At 43.4% G+C, this 14,938-nt stretch overlaps 1 protein-coding gene across 1 annotated transcript in view; it reads left to right on the top strand.

Moving 5' to 3' along the window:
• sap30bp (SAP30 binding protein) overlaps nucleotides 1–14,938 on the top strand; it is a 92,241-nt gene that overhangs the window by 65,154 nt on the left and 12,149 nt on the right. The window contains exon 5 of the mRNA XM_078570848.1: nucleotides 14,261–14,349. Within this exon, the coding sequence (XP_078426974.1) occupies nucleotides 14,261–14,349 (89 nt within the window). The remainder of the gene's footprint in view (nucleotides 1–14,260; nucleotides 14,350–14,938) is intronic.

Genomic DNA, 14,938 nt, shown 5'->3' with positions numbered 1-14,938 from the left:
GCCAGCTGTTTTATCGTGTTAATGGCCTTCAACAATGCCTTCTTCCTTCCTGTATAGGTATGGATGTCAGATGAGGGTTTGACTGCAACAAATTGCCAGCTGATCCTCACTGGCTAGCACCTGGAAGAGCTAAACGGCCAGGGATGCAATGCATCAACTTGCCTGATTGTAACAAAATCAGGGTAAACATGCGCCCCACCAAATCAGCCAATTATTCACAGGAAATTACTAATAACAGGTGGTAAAAACACAATCTTTGGGGAATAGAAAATATTGAATGCAGGAAATTCACTGACTTGCAGTTTAAAAGAATTCAGCAATTTCTATGATATACAGCCACCCCAGAGTTTCTGCAAAGGAGCAAAGGACAACAAACAGTAACCAAAGGAACTGTAGGGCACCCTCATGACAGTTGTTAGTGGTGGTTTTTGTGGTTTGCTGTCAGCTTGAATCATGAGCAAAGCACAGAGGGGAATGGTCAATTTTGGATCAAGAACAATGCCCCAATTTTCAATTTGGCAGCAAATGGCAGGGAAGGAGAATAGTGTACTGATTTAGCGGGGTTTGATGGCAAAGAGGGTCTTTGGTGACCACCCTCCTGATTCTGGAACAGAGTAGTCCAGTTTTGAGAAATGTCTGTCAAGTAACTGCGTGGCTGTGATATCTTTGCAGAACATAATGGAAACAGTGCACAGCACATGGAGCTCAAAATATCCAACTGAAAAAACTAGTTTATTCTGGTTTGACTATATATACATACGTACACAAATGACCACGAGAGGGTGTTATTACACTCTTTACGCCTTAATGAAAAAGTCACAGAAAAGTTCAAATTCCATACATTTCTTGTTTTTCATTTATTTACAAATCCAAATTAACAACTAGCCTCCTATTTCCTAAGAGGATACCTCCTTTCTTGACTCAAACTTCCAGAACTTGGGGAAAGACCTTGACCCATCAGGGCCCCAAGTCCGAAGAGATGTTTTCTCCACCAAGGACTGACTTTGCTCCTGACCTTCAGTTGAAATTTCCACTTCATCAGACATTTCTGCCTAACTCTGATTCGGATCTGACCTGATTCAGGCACAACTTGTGCTGGAGTAACTACTGGTAGATGCAACTTATCCCAACTATGTATTTCAGCACATTAATTTGATTCTTCCCGACTCTCCTCTTCTTCACGAACCTCTGAAGGTAAAACATGATCTACATGTACAAACCTAACCTTTCCACCATCAAACATCTCGACCAAATATGTGTAAGGACCACATATTTTTACAACTCTTCCTGGTAACCACTTCAACCACTTATGATTATGTTCTTTACTGTAACCTCTGGTTCAACTTCAGACTTCTTTCTCTCTCTTTCTACCCCTCTCATGACTCTTTCTCCCTGGATTGTTTTTCTTCTTCTGACTATGCTAAATGTGGCTTCAGCAATGAAAACCTTGTTCTCAGCTGTCTTGTAAGAAGCCATTCAGCTGGTGTTCTTCCAGTAGTAGTGTGAAGTGTGTTACAATAAATAAACAAAAAAATTGCCAGTTTGTGATTCATTTCTGAACTGACATTTCTTCCAATTTGTATCTAGCATTTGTTTAACTAAACAATCTGTACTGTGTGCTCTGCTGCTCCATTTGAAGCAGGTTGATACGGTGGAACTCCTAGTGTGTTTTACTTCGTTGTGTCACACTTTAGCTAGCCATTTCCACAGTTGAAGAAGTACCAGTGGTGGCTTTTCTACAGCTAAACATGGTCTACACTGTTTCACTGTGTCCTTTACAGCCTCATCTAACCTTAACCACCATAGATGGCTTCTTGCTAGACTCTTCGTTAAACTCATCCCTAAGTGTAGGTCATGAAGATCACATAGCAACTGTATTCTCTACCTTTCAGGAGTTACAAACCTGGCTTCCCACATAACAACCTTTGTCGACAAAGAACACATTCTTACACATAAAAAATGGCCTGATTTCTAAACCCAGTATCTGTGTTGGCCACCCGTTTGCGATATGGTCGTGTACCCTTGTCAATACATGGTCCTTAAGAGTTGTTCTATCCATGCCATCTGTTGTAACTTGCAACTCATGTATGTGTGAAAAGAAAAATACATCTTCCCTGTTGGGCTCTACCTCTGACGGGGTTGGAGATCTAGACATTGCATCAGCAGGATGGGGGAGGCTAGAGGGTGGTCAGGAGTCTGTCCGGGTGGTCAGTGGTGGGGGTAGTCAGTGGGTTGGGGTTTTTGGGTGGTTATGGGATATCAGGAGGGGTAGTCAGATCAGGAGGGGGTGGTTTCAGTAATATAGTAACTGGCTTTAATCCTAACTTTTACTGGGTAACTATTCTGCTGAGTTGGAACTATCTGAAGCTTCCGACTTTAAATTGGAGTTTGAGGGTTCCAGACGAATGGTAATTGCCCAATAGAAGTTGAAACTTCACGGGCCATGTAGCCCCTGCGTGAGGATTTCTAAGTAGGTCCCCAGTGCATCTTTTGGAGTTTGACCCTCTGGAGAATGGAAGATCTGGGCCAATGTTCTCAGTCTCAAGTCTTCTCAGTTCTTGCTCTACTTTCTCTTTTAGCACATAGGGTACTAGACAAGATCTGCAATAAACTGGTCTTGCATTCCTCTGGATTTGTACATTGGCCTTATATCCTTAAATCAGTTTGCTGGTTTCACTAAACACCTAAGGGTACTTGGCAATCACCTCGTCTTGTGTTGTTAATTTCATTCCTACGTGAAAAACCTCGTTCCAATTGAACTTAAGTGCTGTTAACCAGTTTCTTCCTAACAAGGCTGGTTTTCCACCCTTCACTACAATGATGGGCAATTTTGTACATTGCTCCTTATATGTGACTGGAATTGGCAAACTTCCCATTATGGGGATTTTCTCTCTTCCATAACTTCTTGATTCTGTGTGTGATTTCTCCAGCTGATGCTGACTAAACTTTTGATGGTATAATGATTCAGGAATCATGCTGACTGCACCCGTGTTGACCTCCATGTTTACCGGAGCTCCATCCAAAGCTACTTGAACTACGATGCCCTGCGAATTTCCATTGCACATCCTTGTGCTTTGGATCATATGGGTCTCAACCGACCCATCATCGACCTGGTGCTGTTCAACAACCGTAAATAGTAGTTGGGAAGAATCAAATCAGTCTGATCAGTTGGATAGTTGGGATATGAGTAGAGTACCAATAGTTACTCCAACACAATTGAAACCAGTTCAGATCTGAGCCAGAGTCAAACAGAAATGCCTGATGGAATGGAAATTTCAATTGAAGGTCAAGGGATAAATCAGTCCTTGTTAGAGAAACCATTGGTACTCTATTCGTATCCCAACTATCCAATTCATCAGACTCATTTGATTCTTCCCAACTTCCTCCTCCTCATATTCTGGTTTGACTATATATACATACATAAATAGCCAACAGGAATTGGGCAATTACATTTATTTTGCCATTAAAACAATTGTGGCCAAGTTAGCAAGCTCCCAATCATCCGTGTCCACCATCTTAATCTTACTGCCCCTGTTCATGTGTCAGCCATGGTTCAGTGATAGCTCTCTCATTTCTGAGACAGAAGCTTGTGGGTTCAAGACCCAGTCCAGAGACTTGAGCACAAATTCTAGGCTGACACTCAAGTGCAGTACTGAGGGAGTGCTGCATTGTTGGAGATGCCGGCTTTAAGAGGAAACATTAAACCAAGGCACTATCTGCCCCCTCAGGTGAATGTAAAAAAAAATGCTGTGGCATTATTTTGAAGAAAGAAACCTGTGTTCTCCCATGTGTCCTGGCCAATGCTTATCTCTCAATCAACATCACTAAAACAACTGGTCTGGCTATTATCTCAGTGCTGTTTGGGGGAGCTTGCTGTGTGCAAATTGGCTGCTGTGTTTCCTATATCATGACAATTCATTGCTGTGAACTACTTTGGAACACTCTTAAGTTGTGAAAGGCACTAGAAAGTCTGTCTTTTTGTCATTCAGTTTTGGATTGTTGAGGCCATGTTCCTCAAATGTAACAAACCAGGGGGACTGGTCTAGAAAATCTCACCTTGTGCAGTCAGTTGCAATGGTGCATTTTAATGGATTCCCATGTTCATTTCAAAACCCTGCGAGGGGGGCCTAGTTTAAATTGTGTGTGCGTGGCATCCTTCCTTCATCCATGAATTGCCCAGTGTGTACAAGGGTTTGTTTACAAACAGGCCCGCATGCTGCCCATGACAGAGAATAGGAGTGTCTGCGGGGAAATACCAAGCTCGCCTGTGGGTGAAACAGAGAGCTCAGTGTCTGAAACGTCCACAGTCAAATGTCAAGTATGTATTTCAATTGAGCCTTACGCTGGGTATACAGCATGAGCAATATTCTTATGAAATGATCGGAGCTACTGTTTGAGTTTAATCGTTTGATCCCAGCATGCCTTGCAGACCCCCGGGAACTGTGCACAGGGCTGTGCCAGCTCTCACAGACTTGCTTCTGCAGCAACATTCCAACCCTTCTGCCTACACTTGCTTCGGCAGCTTGTCCGAGTGGGAATGCAAGAACTCAGTTATTGTAAGCTTCGGCTTCTGTCGCTGAATGCCCAGAGTGTGGACCTTGCTCAGTCTCTCTGCAATCCAACTCTGTGCCAGAAACAAAAACAGAAATACCTGGAAAAACTCAGCAGGTCTGGCAGCTTCGGCGGAGAAGAGCAAAGTTGACGTTTCAAGTCCTCATGACTTTTCTGTGCCAGAAAAGTTGGCAACTACTTATTCAGTAACGTAGCCTGCAAAGACTTGTCTGTTTTCTCCTCCCAAGTAGCCATTCTTTTATGTGCAAACCTCAGTGGCATCTGCTATTTGACTGTTGGGCAGCACAGCACAGCCCAACCCTTTCCTGACAGTGTCCATGCATGCATGGTTTTTCAGCAGGAATCATTGGGTAGTAATTAGCTAATTCAGCACAGGTTGAGGATCAGAGCTAGAACCTTCCTGCATTACAGGCTGAGAATCAGGTTAAACACTGTAAGTCCAACACAGCCATGAGTAAAACAATCTGCCACAAAAGTTACTTGCTTAGAAAGTAGAAAGGATTTGCATTAATATAGCACCTTATATATTTCAGAGCAATCCAAAGTACTTCATGGTCAATTAATTACTTTAACATGCAGACGCCTTTGTTTTGTAGACAACCAATTTGTACATAAGCATCCCACAAACAACATACCAGGTGAATGACCTATTGATTTGCTTTTGATGGTGTTGGTTATAGGAGCAATTTTGGCTCCAGGACATCAGGAAAACTCTCAGCTCTTCTTCCACTGACGTTATGGTATCTTCACCCATTCACCTCAGTTTAACATAGATTAAAAAGCATGTTTAGCTATCTGCTCTGTAACCAGAAAAAATCCAGACATACACTGCACTTAACACAATTGGAGATGAAGCCCCCATGAAGTACAGAAGCCTCTGCATCTCTGTATAGAGGAACACCTTGCTGCATTGTGCAGTTTATTTTACGGTAGCCAGTGCTGCCAGGCTCCTGTTTCAGAAGCTCCCTCCTGGAGGATTAATAACACACAGCCCAACATGAGCACAGGGCCTTCTATCCGTGGCTCCTCTCACAGAGACACAGCCTTCCCCCATTTTCCGCCTGAGCTGATGAACTTGCCCACCCTCCAAAAAAACAACTCTCAATATCTTCAAGTGTCCACCCATCTCTCTCTCTCGCTCTCTCTCTCTCTCTCTCTCTCAGTCCTCACCCACCCACTCACATCCCCCATCTTTCTCCCTGCTCCAGCAGCAACTCACATTTCTCCCTTCTGTTCCGGCCTTCTCAGCCTTTGTGTCATTTCTCTCCCTGGCTTTCAAATAAAATCAAGATTCCCATCTTTCTCCCTACCCCACTCCACTCTTACACTCTGTAATTTGACAGTAATCTCCCCTGCCCAACCTGCTTGTGTCCTATATTCTCCTGTACAATGGCAGCTTATCTGATGTTCTGCTTGTTCAATCCTTCATTGTGAGACTTCCCTTGTCACCACGCCCCCCCCCCAACAGCCCCCCACACCCCTTAGTGTCCTCTGTTTATTACTGTGGGTGACTCCCAGGAACTCTGGCTCTGCTTGAATTCCCATTGCTGTATTGACTGTGCTTTTATGTGCGCAGTGACTTGTTGATGTGCTGGATTTGAGCATGAGGCCAAGTCTTCACCTCGGTTACTATGGCGATGTGAATACCATGCTTTTGTCCACTATTTTGTGGCTTTTTTTTTAAGCTATTTTTCTTTTGAGCATTGCCTCCATTCAGCTTGCAGAGCTAACTACACTGGGCAAAGCTCCAATGGCAGTGTACAGTGAGTATAGCTAGTTCCCACAGCTGACGGACTAGGGCCCTACTTACTCAGACACTGAGGGCATGAGGGAGGCAGAGCATGGAGGTAGACAGAGATAACAGGATATCCCTGGACTAATTAAATCTGTCAGACTTTCTTCATGTATGCTGGCTAGTTCGGTTTCAGGGCACAATAACTTAAATGCATCAAGTGTGTATGCGTCAATTAGTTTGTGTGTGGTTGAATATGTGTGATATATGTTATGTGCATGTGTATATATATATATATATATCTCATATATATAATATACATGTGCATATATTTGCATGTGTATGTAAAGATGCCTGTATGTGTGCACCTGTGCTGTCCAGTGTCAGACAGAAAGCAGCCTAATGGAGTGTGTAATCCAATCTCAGGATTGCTGATTTATTTCCTAATTACAGAAAAGAACTCATTACAGTGACAGCAGGCCCCGAGTATTCAGAAGGATGAAAGTTTAGTCCAGCACAATGAAACTTCCTTTGTTTGTTGCCCTTTCCCAAGATAACTTTGATGACTAACTTTGACTTTTCAGTTGAAATGTGAGAATTTTTCTTTTTAATCTGGCCTTCTGTATTTCTTTCCTCTGGCCTGGACTAATAATTCAGAGAATCTGAATTCAAATCCCATCATCACCATTTCAGAATTTGAATTCAATTTGGGAAAATCTTGTAGTAAAAAGCTGGTATGAGTAAAAGTGACCATGGAGCTGCCAGACCGTCATAAAAGTCTAACTGTTTTACGATGTGCTTTAGGGAAGGGAACCTGCCATCCTTACCTGGTTCTGGACTGTATGTGACTCCAGTCCTACACCCACGTGGTTGAGTTCACTGTCCTCTGAATGGTCTAGCAAACCACTCAGTTGTATTGAGGGAGCAGGCCCGCCAGCATCTCCTGATGGCAACTAGGATGGCCAATAAATGCCAGCCTTGTCAGCAGCACCCAAACCCAAGATTGGAAACATATTTGCTTAATCATGCTTTAATAGGTTTTGATAGAGGATATAGAGAAAAACTCTTCCCTCTGACAAGTGAGATCAAAAACCAGAGTCATAGGTTCAAAATCATTGGCAAAACATCTAGAGAACAGATGAGGATTTTTTTTCACTGAGTTGTTGCTCTGAAGCTGATGAAAGTTGATTCCATAAAACATTTTTTTAAAGGGAGCTAGACTGGAACCTGACAATGAGGAACTTACAAGGTTATGGATAAAATTGGGGATGTGGGACTAAGTACAGCTCTTCTTCCATAGGGAAAGCACAGACATGAGTCACCAAATGGCCTCCTTCTGTGTTGTAAGTTTCACTGATGTTCCTAAGGCATGTATTTTGTAGGCAGCTCAGTTACTCTGAACTATACAGAAATTGAACCCTCTGCTGGGAGTGCCCCATTTACCTGTGCCCTGGTGCAGTCAGAGCTTCAGTCATGGATGTTAGCTGTGCCTTTAGGCAATGTTAATCTTTACCCAGTCACTGAATGTTGACAGCAGGCATGCTTCAACCAGCTCCTAAGTACAGCGCTACCCGTTCATGTTACACAGATCTCCATCAGATTTTTATTATGCTCATCAAGTTGAGGGACCACTTCAGACACTTAAAGGTTAGATATACCATGGTCATAAAACACTAACATTGCTTTACAGCCATATTGCCAACTGGAGGCAAATCAGAGGTCAAAGAGACCACCCAGACAAATCTCATGTTGGAAAGTTACCTCCAGGATACAGGTGGTTTAAAACAAAAGTGTCTAAACCACTGCATCCTCCCACTCCTCAAAACAATTTCTACACTTAATCACGTGAAGTTGTGAGGAGATCCCAGCATAAGTGTGCTGTGTAATATCTGTATGAGCTGTCGTACTGAAGGTTTGCACAATGGCAGGTTTATCAAACCAGATCCATCACAAGACAGTTGCCTGTGCCCACCATCACCAAGAAACAACAAAAAGTCCTTAGTTAGTGCATTGGCACCAAGACACCAAAGGAAGGCCACAATAATACTTTAATACTTTTGTACTTTAATACAATGCAATGTCATAATTATTGCCTCATATTGCTTGTACCCTCAGTGACAAACTTGAATCCACCAGCACTGTATTCCAATGTTATATAGTGACAGATCTGTACCCACCAGTACCGTACCATGGTGTTATACAGTGACAGATCTGTACCCACCAGTACCGTACCACGGTGTTATACAGTGACAGATCTGTACCCACCAGTACTGTACCACGGTGTTATACAGTGACAGACCTGTACCCACCAGTACCTTACCATGGTGTTATACAGTGACAGACTTGTACCCACCAGTACCGCACCACGGCGTTATACAGTGACAGACCTGTACCCACCAGTGCTGTACCCTAGAGTTATAGAGCCCAAAATCATCTTAGCTGACATGTCCCTTGACTGCAAGGATGAATGTCGAGGTATACTGCTTGGTGTTTTTCACCATTTAATTTGCACAATGTGAAAATCACAAGCCCTCACAGCTGCACTGAAATTGCAGTGGCATCTGTTATACAGTTTACATCCTGAACAAATGTGGATAAAAACATAGGTTGGGGCATGGACTTACAAACAGAAAGTTTTAGGCATAATAGGCTATCCCTCTTTTGTCTAGCCAGTGTTGAACTCAGTACACTTTTTAAATATTCATTTTTGGAATAGCTGACAAGGCCAGCATTTATTGCCCATTCCTAATTGCCCTTGAGAAGGTGTTGGTGAACTGCCTTCTTTAACTGCTGCAGTCTGTGTGGTGTAAGCACACCCAATTTCTGCTAGAGAAGGATTTGTTGATACTACGGTCATCAGAGCTTTTGGGCAAATCCCTCTCTTGTTCTTCCTATATCCTAAACACTCTTACTACCTTCCTTCTTACACTTCTCCTTTCTACACTCTCTGCTTTGAAATTGAAGCTCACTGTCATCTCCCACTCTAATTCACTCTGTCCCAGGACTTCAAATTGTGTGAAGAGCTTCACCTCACCCAGTCTTTCCCTGCTCTGAAGGACTTGGAGTCAAATAATTTCCACTTCCTGATTAATCCTGTTTCTCTCTCTGTTCTTTTCAGCCTTGGCATTGGCCTGCACTGTGGGCCCCAACATTTCCCCAGAAGTTTTTTTGTTTTCTGAAAGGGAGGATTAAATTACTAGAGCCTTTGTTTTCACTGGTCTGAGGCACAGGCAGCAAAAAACCCAATCAAACTGTTGCAGTGTACAAGCTGAATGAAATGGAACTTTTGGAGGGAGACTTCTTACCTCTTCGATTCTGTCACTCATAATTGTTATGAACACTGACTCTCCTCTCACACTCTACTGCCTTTGACATCATTGAACATCCCTGTCTCCTCCGCCACCTGTTCTCAATAGCCCAGCTTCATGGCTCCATTATTGTGGTCCCACTCTTAAGCCATCTTGGTGCAGTTACCACATCTGCTCGAAAGGTTTCTCACTCCATGTCAGCCCACAGTGACTTTCGATGTGAGCCCAGGACTTCATTTTTGCTAGCCTTCTTTTCATTAGCCTTCTTTTCATTGTTTCTCTGTAATTCTTTATCAAGCATGGTTTCAGCTTCCTTAGTCACAGCAGGGATGCCTAACTCTATAACTCTGCCTCCATGGCTGACTCCCAGGCTGTTGCTATAGTATTCAACTGGCTTGCTGACATCAAGTCCTGAGTCAAGGCTTCCTACAGTTCAGTGGCAGCAAAACTGGATCATCTGTTTGGCCCTTACAAACTCCTACTCTCCTCCTGGAACTGATGCAAATCAAAATCCTGTTTCTTACTCAGACAGGGCCTGGCGGAGTGTAACCTGGGGATTTCTGCGGAGTTTTGATAGAATAAGTGGGTAGAGCCACTGGCAGCAGGATCTGTAACCAGAAGATATAGATTTAAGATAATTGGCAAAAGAATTGAGTGGGGGTGAGAGAGGAGATGAGAAGAATTTTTTTTACACAGTGAGTTGTTCTGATCTGGAATGTACTGCCTGAAGAAGTGGCGAAAGTAGATTCGCTAGTCACTTTCAAAGGGATTTGGATATATATTTGAAACAGCAAACAATTGAAGGAAACAGCAGGATGAGATGGACTAACTGGATGCTTTCAAAGAGTCAATACAGGCATGATGGGGCAAAAAGCCTCTTGTGCTCTAAGATTCCATGAACTGAGCTGTTGACTGAGTCTCATCACCTTTCGCATTAGTCAGTAATGGCCTGACTGCACTTGAAGCCCTCATCCATACCTTCAAAACCTCAAGGCTCAACCTCTATAATAGTAACCAGTTTTCACCCTAACCCAACACTCCATTGCCCCCTTTATTCCATGGCTCCCTGTGCCCCAGTGAAAAGATCCTTCTCATTTTCAGATTCCCTCTGCGGCCTCACCGAACCCTGTCAACAACATTTCTGCAGCTATTGATTTGTTCAACTGTGCCCTCACCTTCATCTTTGATGTTCTGGACCCCAGTAAAACAATTACGTTCTTTCACCCTGGCCTTATCCTGACATGGTTTGCCTACCCATGCCAGATCCGGTACTTAAAACATTACGAGGTCCTACTCTCAACTGATGAACGTGCTCACTATTCCAGGTTCATGCTGGAATGCAAGGATACCACCACCCCTGGCTTTTTTTTTTCAACTGCAGAGTATCTTCTTAAACCCCCCTCCCCTGTCTCCTCCACCGCCCCCCCCACCCCCCACCCCCCCCCCCCCCACCCACTTCCAACAACAGTTGCAAGGGTCCCATGGACGTCTTTAGCACTAAGATTGAGACAATCTGATCAGTTGCTTCTGCTGCATCTCTCCCTTCCACTTGCCCACCAAGCGAAACTTCCTTTAATACTCTTCCCTGCCCTAGCCCTGAACTTGCATCTTTCTCTAGTTTCTGTCCCATCTGAATTCACCTTGTCCATGCGACACATCTCCTATTCCCTCAATCCTATTCCCACCAAACTGCTGATCACCAACTTCTCCACTTGGCCCCCATGTTAGCCATTGTAATCTGTTCTCTCACTTCAGGTGTTGTCCCCCTCTCCTATCATCAACTCTCTCAAAAAAAAAACTCCTGACCCAACCCTCCTTGCAAACTACCATTCCATCTCCAACCTCCCTTTTAGCTCTGAAAAAGAGTCGCACGGTCTCAAAACGTTAACTCTGTTTCTCTCACCACAGATGCTGCCAGACCTGCTAAGTTTTCCCAGCATTTTCTATTCCAATGTCCTTTTTCCTCTCCAAAGCCCTTTAACGTGTTGTCACCTCCCAAATCCATTCTGATCTTTACCAAAACTCCATATTTGAATCCCTCCAATCAGGTTGCCATCTCTGCCACAGTATCGAAATGACTCTCATCAGTCACAAATGATATCGCATGTGACTGTCACAAGAGTAAACTTTCCCTCCTCGTCCTGTATCCAGCCTTTGACACAGTTGATCACATCATCTTCCTCCAAAGCCTCTCCACTGTCATTCATCTGTGTGGGATTGCCCTCATGTGCTTCCATTCTTATCTATCTAATCATTGCCAGAGAATCACTTGCATTGGCTTCTCTTCCTGCTCCCGAAATGTTATCTCTGCTGTTTCCCAGGATCTATCCTCGGCCATCTCCTATTTCTCATCTACATGCTGCTCCTTGGTGACATCATCTGAAGGCACAGTGTTAGCTTTCACGCGTTGTTGTGGCACAGCCGATGGTAAATGCTGAGCTGCTCAAATCCCAAAGAAAAACTTGAAACAATTGCCACAACTGTTTTGCAATTTGTATAAATTTTGAGATGCGTGCCCTGAATTCAGTAGTAATAAGAGTAGTAATATAGGTTTCTTACAAAACTAAATTAAACCTTTATTAATAGAAGAAATGATTTTAAGTACAAACATAGATCTACAAATTACTACTATGATAACATCTAAGCCCCCTAGTTAACCTAACTCCCAGTTACACTTTCATTAAGGCAACAGTAAGACACACAGATTTTAAAAGACCCAGGCAAAGTTACACAGTACCTTGAAACAGTCGAATTCTAAGTCAGTTTTCTCAACTTCAGTTCTTTGTAGACAGCAGCTTGAAGCTTAGATGCTGGAGGCTTTTCACACTTGTTAGACCTTAGAATTCCTGCCCTTAAACACACCATTCTTTCCTTTATACATATTTTCCCCTTTGAATGCAAATTCCCGTTGTTTCACTGTGTCTTTGGACTTTGCCTTTCTAATAATAAAAATCTCTCATAATACCAATTTTACCAGTAATCTTTGGGAAAAATAAACACACTGTTTCTTAACTTATCCTGGCTAGGTGAAACATTTCACTCCTCCTTTGAATTCAAGCTAGTCTGGTTTATTTAAAAATGCAAATGTTCCCTTCAACCCTTACATTCTAAAACTTCCCCCATGTTTACCTACTTAAAATTTCAAACTTAGCTTATCTTCCGATACGCCAAAATCAATTAAGTCACGCACAAGCACGCATGGACACAGACATAGACACAGACCCCACTATTACTCTATTTTACAATAAGTTCCAATAACATTATGAAAATTATTATATCTTCCTGAAAATGTGCACTGACAACACCCAGCTCTACCTCACCACCACCCCCCTCAACTCCTCCACTGTTGATAAATTATCGGACTACTTATCTGGCTGAGCAGAAATTTCCTCCATTAAGTACTGGGAATACTGAAGTCATTGTTTTTGGTCCCCACGCCAAGCTTTGTCCCCTAGCTGCTAACTCCAACTCTCTCCCTGACAACTGTCTGAAATTAAGTCATTCTGTGCACAACCTTGAAGTCACACTTGATGCACAGATAAGCCTCTGACTTCATATTCACACCATCGGTAAGACTGCCTATTGTCACCTTCGTCATATCGCTCAACTTCGCTCCTATCTCAGCTCACCTATGTTCTACTATGCTGTTGAAACCCTCATCTAATCCTCGTATCCTGGAGACTTGACTGTTCCAATGCGCTCCTGGCTAGTCTCCCAAATTCTACCTTCTGTAAACTTGAGGTCATTCAAAACTCTGCTGCCTGTATCTTCACTCGCAGCGAGTCTCCTTCCCCTATTACCCCTGTGCTTATTGACCTACATTGGCTCCTAGTCAAGCAACGTCATGATTTTAAAATTCTCATCCTTGTTTGTAAATCCCTCCATGACCTTGCCCCTCCCTATCTCTGTAATACCTCCAGCCCTAAGATTTCTGTGTTCCTCCAATTCAGGCCTCTTGGACATCCATGATTTTCTTCAATCTACCATTGGTGGCCATGCCTTCAGCTGTTTAGGTCCTAAGCTCTGGAATTCCCTCCCTAAATCTCTCCATCTCTCTCTCGTCTCCTTTAAGATAGTGCTTAAAACCTGCCTTTTTGACCAGGCTTTTGATGCCGTGGTCTTAATATCTCTTTTTGCGGCTTGCTGTTAAATTTTGTCTGGTCAGCTCTTGTGGAGGGCCTTGGGACGTACTACTATGGTAAAGTTGCTATATAAATGCAGGTTGTTGTAGGAGGGAAGATGATCGTTCAGGATTCCCACTCCTGATCACCATCCAAGTGACCTCTGCTGAATAGTGTGTGCACGTAGAAGTCATGTGAGGACAGGATCAGGCTGGGCTGTACTGCAAAAGAGCTCATCTCATGTGAAGAATGGATGCTTGGGTGAACTGCTAATTCTTAGCAGTGTCCAAGAAACCAGAAGAAGGGTCTGATTACAAGTGAGGAGTTGGGAACGGATAGATTAGCACAGAAAGTGCTGTTGAAGGATTGGGGCTGGGATTGGCTTGTTTGCCAACTGGCAATGAATTGTGTTGAGGTGGGATGAGAAACTCCACGTCTGTGGCTGTGCAGGGTACAGTGTGCTGAGTTTTCCCTGTCCCACTGGTGGGGTATCTATGATGCTGATATATCTTTTGTTTTCTTTCCAGCTTCGTTTTCAGAAAAAGTGAGGAACATGTCGCCTGATGATATCAAAATGCCTCCCGAGCCCATGGGGAGATGCTCTAATCAATTACAGGTATGAGGCACAACCGAGGGTAAGAGTGAGTATTGCTGGTACCAAGGGTCAGATTGGGAAGATGCAGTATTGTGTGTTGAGGAACGTTTCTTTGAAGCACAATTTTGTTTGCCCTAATAACCAAACCTGATCACCAACTACCAGCTTAAGTGGTCTGTTATGGCCAAGTTAGGAGGGATGAACTGGCTGTTAGTGCAAATCCAGTATATTTCACCCACAAGCTGGGTCACATGATTGTTCTCTAGTCTCAGTCTGGGCTATTCTGAGAGCTCTGTAGACGCTGTCTCCAGAAAGCAGCTTGTGTCCTTCCTCCAAATGCAACGTATTAACTGCTTTAGGCCAGTGTCCCTTGTTTAGCAAAAGTGTTCTTTAAAAAAAAGTCAACATATATAAGTATATAGGAATATATGGTTCACTCTATGTGAGACTAGCACAGACTATGGTGAGCATGGGTGGGATGTCTTTGTCAATTTGCCCCATCCACGATGAAAACTTAATTCCCAAATACCTTTCCTGTCCAAATTTCCTCCTTTCCCCTAAGGCCCAATCCCAGCAAGTCTGCTGGCAATATCTGTGCCTGATGACCATT

Source organism: Cetorhinus maximus, chromosome 24, assembly GCF_964194155.1.
Source record: "Cetorhinus maximus chromosome 24, sCetMax3.hap1.1, whole genome shotgun sequence".
Taxonomy (NCBI): Eukaryota; Metazoa; Chordata; class Chondrichthyes; order Lamniformes; family Cetorhinidae; genus Cetorhinus; species Cetorhinus maximus.
The sequence above is the reverse complement of the archived record's forward strand: the minus strand, read 5'-3'. Positions and strand labels throughout refer to the sequence as shown.